Raw genomic sequence first — 8,251 nt, forward strand, 5'->3', positions numbered from 1 at the left:
TAATACTAGGGCTATAGTCAAAGCTGTCTTGAGCTTCTGAAAGCTCTCCTCACACTCCTTGGTCTACCTGAACGGAGCACCCTTCTAGGTCAGCCTGGTCATAGGTGTTGCAATGGATGAAAATCCCCCCACAAAGCGACGGTAATACACCGCCAAACCAAGGAAAATACGGATTTTCGTAGCTGATGACGGGTCTGGGGCAACTCTGCACTGCCTCCACCTTCTTAGGATCTACCTTGATCCCATCACAAGACACTACGTGGCCCAAGAATGCCACTGAATCAAGCCAGAATTCACACTTAGAAAATTTTGCATACAATTTCTTCTCCCTCAAAGTCTGAAGCACGGTCCTCAGGTGTTGCTCATGATCTTACCGAGACCAGGAATATACTAGGATGTCGTCAATAAACACAATGACGAAGGAATCAAGATAAGGCCGGAACACACTGTGCATCAAATACATAAAGGCTATCGGGGCATTGATCAGCCCAAATGACATGACAAGAAACTCAGAGTGACCATATCTGGTCCTAAAAGCAGTCTTCGGGATGTCCGGCTCCCGAATCTTCAACTGATGATAGCCAGAACGCAAGACAATCTTGGAAAACACCCTGGCACCCTGTAGCTGATCAAATAAGTCATCGATGCGAGGCAAAGGATACATGTTCTTCATTGTAACTTTGTTCAACTACCTATAATCAATACGCATACTCATAGAACCATCCTTCTTCTTTACAAATAAGACCAGAGCACCCCAAGGTGATACACTGGGCCTGATGAAACCCTTATCAAGCAACTCCTGCAACTGCTCCTTCAACTCCTTCAACTCAGGAGGAGCCATATGGTAGGGAGGAATAGAAATGGGCTGAGTGCCCGGCAGAAAATCAATGCCAAAATCAATATCTCTGTCGGGCGGCATGCCCGGAAGATCAGCTGGAAACACATCTAGAAAATCCCTCACTACTGGAACCGACTCGACTGTAGGGGTATTAACACTGACATCTCTCACATAGGCCAAATACGCATCACACCCCTTCTCAACCATTCGCTGAGCCTTAAGAAATTAAATGACCCTACGGGGAGTACTCTAAGGTACCTCTCCACTCTAATCTCGACAAGCCTGGCATAGCCAGCGTCACGGTCTTAGCGTGACAATCAAGAATAGCATAATGGGGTGACAACCAGTCCATGCCCAAGATAACATCAAAATCTACCAGACTGAGTAATAACAAATCGGCTCTGGTCTCAAAACCACTAAGAGCAATCAAACACGACCGATATATGCGGTTCACAACGAGAGAATCTCCCACGGGAGTAGATACATAAACAGGAGAACTCAAAGAATCCCGAGATATCCCCAAATGTGGAGCAAAATAAGAAGACACATATGAATACGTAGAGACTGGGTCAAATAATACTGATGCATCCTTATGACAGACAGGGACAATACCTGTGATGACTGAATCTGAAGCAACGGCCTCTGAACGGGCTGGAAGGGCATAGTACCTGGCATGGCCTCCCCTTCTAGGGCAACCTCGACCTCCCCACCCTCTACCTCGAGTTGGCAGAAGAGGTGGGATGGCAGCTGGTGCTGGGAGAATAGCCGGAGGACCTGGTGGAACACGTGGAGGCTGATAAGTCTGTGGAGGTGCTCCTGGCTTTGGGCAATCTCTAACCAGGTGACGAGTGTCACCACACTCAAAACAACCTCTCGGAGGGCGCGATGGCTGAGATTGACTCGTACCTGGCCTGTTGGATTGGCCGGTAATAGCACCTCGAGTAGGAGGCATACTGGATACTGGCGGTGCATAATAGGGCTCCTGAGGTCTAGGAGGAGCTGGAACACCGCTGGCTGCTGGAAGAGCTGAATGAATAGGGCGACTCACAAAACACCTACCATAGCATGCTGCTGGTGCACGGGCTCCTAAATAATGACCAGTCTCTCGAGACCTCTTGGCCTCTCTCTCCTCTCTGTCCCGGGCAAATATGCCATCCACTCTCCTGGCAATGCTCACTGCCTGCTGATAAGTGATATCCATCTCCAACTCCCTGGCCATACTGGTCCGAATACTGGGGTGGAGTCCCTCAATGAAGCGACGAACCCTCTCTATGACTGTAGCAACTAGAGCCGGTGCATGGCGAGCTAACTCACTGAAACGGACTGCATACTCCGACACAGTCATGGCACCCTGACGAAACTGCTCAAACTCTGTGCGCCAAGCGTCCTTGAGGCTCTGAGGAACATACTCATGCAAGAACATCTCTGAAAACTGAGTCCAAGTGAGTGAGGCTGCCTCGTCCGGACTACTCAGCTCATAGGCACACCACTACTGATATGCCGCTCCCCTTAGCTGGAAAGCGGTGAAAGAAACCCCACTCGTATCCACAATTCCCATAGTGCTGAGAATACGATGACACTCCTCAAGAAAACCCAGAGCATCATCTCAAGCTAGTCCGCTGAAAGTAGGTGGGTGGTACTTCTTGTACCTCTCAAGTCTGAGTTGATCTGCCTCAGAAGCAGCTACCCTGATCTCATGCTGAATCGGAGCCACTGGGGGCATAGGAATATACTCTGGGGCCTGATCAATCTGGACCCTCTACTCAGGAGTGCGGGCTGCGGGAGTCTGTGCCCCTCCCCCAACTTGAGATGTAGCGGGAGCTATCGGAAATAGTCCAGCCTGAGCTAGAGTGCTGAACATGCTCAAGAACTGAGCTAAAGTCTCCTCGAGGGCTGGAGTAGCAATAGGGATCTCCGGTGCTGGCCTTGCAGCTGGATCTGCTGGGGGCTCCGCCGATGCAGCTCTCGCAGGTGCTCGGGCTGCACCGCGTGGTCGTCCTCTACCCCGACCCCGGCCTCTGGTGGCTTTGATAGGGGGCTCGGGTGCCTGATCGTCGGTCCTCCCAGTACGGGTCCTCACCATCTGTGAGAAACAATAGAATAGAATCTTAGAATTTCTGGTGTAAATAACTCGCACAACATTTAAATCAAAGAAATATGATTGTTCTTAATAGTTACATAGCCTCCCGAAGATAAGTACGGATGTCTCCGCACCGATCCATGAGACTCTAATAAATCGGCTTGTGACTCGCGACTCCTATGAACCTAGTGCTCTGATACCAACTTGTCATGACCCAAACTAACCCTCCGTAAGGTGTCGTGATGGCACCTAGTCTCTACGACTAGGTAAGCCTAATATTACAAAAAAAATAAAGAAAACACAATATTTTAAAAATAAACAGCATATTGTGAATAGCCAAGAATAATACCACTCGACATATCCAAAATAATTTTCCAATACCCGAAATATCACTAAGTCATAAGCTGCTATAATCTATATAGCTCTATACAAAAGTCTGAAGATAATAAAGAAAGTCTATAGGCGAGGGAGTAGAAGGGGACTCCGAAGATCTGCGGACGCAAGCAGAAGTACATTAAAGTCTCCTAGAATCAGCAGTATGCACTAACTTCGAGGTTGATAGCTCGTACCTGGATCTGCACACGAAAATATGTGCACGAAAGGGCATGAGTATACCACAATGGTACCCAATAAGTGTCAAGCCTAACCTCGGTCGGGTAGAGACGAGGTCAGGTCAAGGCCTTACCGGAGTAAAAATAATAAATTAAACAGTGAAAGATATAAGTAAAATTTATGGTAACACAGTTAAAGAGATTCTCAAAAATAATTAAACAGTTAAGGGAGCCCTTGGCTCATAACAAGGTAAACACGGTGGGAAATCTCTAGTAGTTCCGAATGAATATGCAGTACAGGGGGAATCTCTCGGAATACGTCTGTAGTCTCAAAGTAAATATGCAGTGCTGGGGGATCTTCCGGAATACGTCCGTAGTCCCAAAGTAAATATATAGTGCTGGGGGATCTCCCGGAATACGTCGGTAGTCCCAAAGTAAATATGCAGTGCTGGGGGATCTCCCGGAATACGTCTTTAGTCCCAATTTAAATATGCAACGCAAGATGAAATGGCAGGTATGGCATCGAGTTAAACAGTTTATATTGAACATAGATAAGGAAAAATAGGGATTTAACTAAGCATGGCGCACAGAATGTCAAATAGGCGGTTGAAACACGTAAGCATGCTTTTCTAGTCTAAACTAAATAATTAAACATATTAGTGCAATTTAATAAGAGAAACAATTTATGATTAAAAAAGGATAAACGGGATTTTTGCAGTAATAGCTCGTGTATACACTCGTTACCTCACGTACACGGCGCTCACACACCAAATAATATCGAAATATCCTAAGGGAAAAGTCCCCAACACAAGGTTAGGCAAGCCACTTACCTCGAACCGCTCAAATCAACTCGATATCACGTTCTTGCCACGAGTATCCGACTCCAAATGGCCCGAATCTATTCAAAGTAATTGCATAATGTAAATATAACTATAAGTAACTAATTTAACTAATTAATTCGAAGCTAAAATGAAAATTTAGAAAAAATGCCCAAAACGTCACCCCGGGCCCACGTCTCGAAATCGGGTAAAAATTATAATTTATGAACACCCATTCACTCACGAGTTCACTCGAACAAAAATTATCTAAATCTGACGTCAAATTCTCATTCAAATCTCAGATTTTGAATTGGGGAACCTTTTCCCCCATTTCCAAACTTCTACCCTCAATTTTCTTAATTAGATGAGGAAAACAATAATAGATTATTGTATTATGATCAAAATAGAGTTAGAATTCGTTACCCAATAGTTCTCCTTCAAAATCCCTCGAGAAATTGTCTCCGACCGAGCTCCAAATCGAAATTTGTGTTATGAAATTTCAAACCCTCGAAATCCCCTTTTCTGCCCAGCAATTTCTGCATCTGCGCTCATGGGGCCGCATCTGCGGTCTCGCACCTGCGGAAAAATCAACGCAGGTGCGGAAGTCATTTATTGGGATGGGTCCGCATATGCGACCTCTGGGCCGCATCTGCGGCTCTACTTTTGCGGACGACTAGCCGCACCTGTGAGCCCAGCATGCCCTGTCCATTTCCGCATCTGCGAACTCTCAAGCGCACCTGCGAGTCCGCACATGTGGAATCCCCTCTGCAAGTGCGAAACACCAGAACCAACAATGCACCAGATTTTCCTAAGTCCAAATTCCTTCCCGTTAAGCATCTGAAACACACATGAGGCCCCCGGGACCTCAACCAAACATACCAACCAATCATAAAACACCATATGAACTTAGTCGAGCCTTTAAACCATGTCGAACAACACCAAAATCATGAATTAAGCATGGATTCAAGCCTAAGAATTTAAAATTTTCCAAATTCTACAAACGACGCCGAACCATATCAAATCTAGTCCGAATGACCTCAACTTTTACACACAGGTCACAAATGACATTACGAACCTACAGCCACTTTCGGAATTCCATTCCGAGGTCGATATCAAAATTTTCACTATCGGCCGAAATTGCCGAAAAACTAACTTTCGCCAATTTAAGCCTAAATCTACTACAGACCTCCAAAATATATTCTGGACGTGCTCCTAACCCCAAAATCACTCAACAGAGCTAACGGAGTCGACGGAATTCCATTCTAGATCCGTCTTCACACAGTTCCGACTACGGTCCAAACTCTAAGGCTTAAACTCACAACTAGGGACTAAGTGTCCCAAAACTCCCCGAATTCCATAACCAAACACTCCGGCAAATCCCAAAAGCAGAAACAAATATGGGGAAAGCAGATATTAGGGGATCAGGGCTCAAATTCTCAAAATAACCGGCCAGGTCGTTACAATAGTAGACTTAAATTGCACTTTGACTAGTTGGAGGAAAGCTTTAAGGATTGAAAGAGCATTACTTTTACAAGATAAAAGGTGAGTCCATGTCACTCTAGTAAAGTCATCAACTAGAGTCAGAAAATATCTAAAGCCATTGTAAGTGGAGGTATTGTAAGGATCCCAAATATCAATATGAACAAGTTGAAAAGGAACATATGAATGGATAGTACTATCATGAAATGGTAATCTATGTTGTCTAGTCATAGGACAAATAGTGCATAAGAATGGTTGTTTAGATGAAATTTTATCAGACAAGAAAGAAATAGATTTCATTCTGGCAAAAGGAATATGACCCAACCTTTGATGCCAAAACAAATCACTTTTATTAGCAACAGTAGGTGGATTACAAGTGGAACTATGAATTACAGAAGTTTCAGAAGAATTGAAAACAGGAGCAGAAACACTACTATGAACAGAATTAGAAACACAACAAGGAACAGGAGTAGAAAGTTGTGGATCAGCTGGATGCAAGAAGTACAGTCCATTTACAGCCTTACCAATTTTCAGAGGCCTCCTCAGAGAAAGGCCCTGTAAAATACAAGTAGAAGTGCTGAAGACTGCAAGACATTGAAACTGAAGAAGCAATTTGTGCACAGAAATAAAGTTAAAAAGAAAAGAAGGAACTAAAAGAACATTATGTGATATCATATCTGTTCTAAGGACTAAAGATCTAGTAGATATAACTTTAACTTTATATCTATTTGGTAAAGTTATCAGAAAAGGAGAAACTAATGGTTGAATATTGTGTAGAAGATGTTTATGTGGTGTCATGTGATTGGTAGCACCAGAATCTATGATCCAAGGGTTTAAACCTAAAGTTGAAACAACACATGCATGAAAAGAACTAGAATGTACTTCAGGGTGATTGTACACACATGCAAAATTTGCAAAACCAATATTGTCAACAACATTATTCTCATGGTGGAAGGCATGAGAGGTGTGAACTTGCTGGAACAAATTCATAAGGTGTTGATATTGTTCTTTACTGAATCCATGACCAGGAACTTCAGAAGGACCATGGCTGGAAGGGACAAAATCTGGAAGAGGAGCCTCAGACTAAACACGTGCAGCAGACCTCTTGTTCTTGGTAAATTTGAAGTCAGGGGGAAAGCCATGGAGCTTGTAGCACTTATCAACAGTGTGTCCAGTCTTCTTACAATACTTACAAGAAAGATTTGAGGTGGAAGTAGAACCTCTTTTTGAGTCAAATTGTACCCGTTAATGGAAAGCCTTATGATTATTCATATGTCCAGTTGAAACATTGAACGAAGCAGAATCATTAGAGAAGCTGGGAAGAGGAGCAGAAGTTTCTTTTTGCTTCTCATCATGTTGAAGCATGAAATAGGCTTTGCTCAAAGAAGGGAGAGATGGCATCATCAGGATATTGCTTTTGTATGTAGAGTAGGACTCATTTAACCCACTAAGAAATTGGTAGATTTTTTGTTCTTCAATGAATTTAGGCAAAGCTCCACAAGAACAAACTGGTCCTACATATGCAGTACTAAGTTCATCCCAAAGACCCCTTAGTTTGGTGAAATAAGTGGCAATGTCCAAAGATCCCTTAGATGTAACACTAACTTCCCTCTGAATTTGAATATATTTGGAGCCATTTGAGGTACCAAACCTTTTATTAATATCAGCCCACATATCCCTGGTATTATCAAAACACATCAAACTATTGGCTATATCTCTAGACAATGAATTTGTTATCCATGCAATGACCATGTCATTACATCGTTCCCAAAACTGATAGTATGGGGAATGGAATTGGGGCTTTGGGACTCTACCAGTTATAAGACCTAACTTGTTTTTAGCAAACAATGCAGTCAACATGTTTTTACGCCAAATAACGAAACCACTACCATCAAAAGGTGGGGATACCAGATGAGTACCTGGATTATCCGAGGAATGAACATAAAATAAGTGAGAAGGGGGAACAGTAAAGTCATCAAACCCATCAGCAGTAGAAGTTGAGCTAACATCAGGACTACCCATGGTAAAACCCTAATTAGGTATATTTCACAAAATGTAAGCAACTGACAGAATTTGTCGACACTCAGCGTGAACAATGGTTAATAATAGAGATTATCGTCTTTCTTTACAACCTAAAGAAGTAAAGCCTTGAAATTAACCGAAAAATACAGCAACATACATCCAATCGGTAGACCTCGAACCACGAGAGAACATAGATCTCGAACCACCAAAATTTTACCTCAGAAATATCATAAGAAGTTCCTGCTAAACCATCGCATAACAAGGAGAACTTGTATCGAGGCTAAATCGCTCAAAAACAATTCACAGAAAAATCGAACCCAAAAAAAATTATTGCTGAGATTATGACAAAATTTTACAAATCTACCATCAATCGACAGAGCGAAGTTAGAATCGATCGATTCTAGGCTCTGATACCATGTTAATGTGGACAGATTAACCCATAACTGAGAGAGAAGTGAGAAGA

General features: G+C 43.2%; 1 protein-coding gene across 1 annotated transcript; it reads right to left on the reverse strand.

The window, feature by feature from the left end:
• Positions 1–7,011: 7,011 nt before the first annotated feature.
• LOC142171946 (uncharacterized) lies at positions 7,012–7,788 on the reverse strand. Its single transcript, XM_075235675.1, has one exon. The coding sequence runs from the start codon at positions 7,786–7,788 to the stop codon at positions 7,012–7,014; it is 777 nt and encodes a 258-aa protein (XP_075091776.1).
• Positions 7,789–8,251: the final 463 nt, after the last annotated feature.

This window comes from Nicotiana tabacum, chromosome 17 (assembly GCF_000715075.1).
Source record: "Nicotiana tabacum cultivar K326 chromosome 17, ASM71507v2, whole genome shotgun sequence".
Classification (NCBI taxonomy): domain Eukaryota; kingdom Viridiplantae; phylum Streptophyta; class Magnoliopsida; order Solanales; family Solanaceae; genus Nicotiana; species Nicotiana tabacum.

Excerpts from the sequence above, each read along its gene's own strand:
- LOC142171946 (XM_075235675.1), bottom strand. The coding sequence starts at position 7,788 with ATGGGTAGTCCTGATGTTAGCTCAACTTCTACTGCTGATGGGTTTGAT.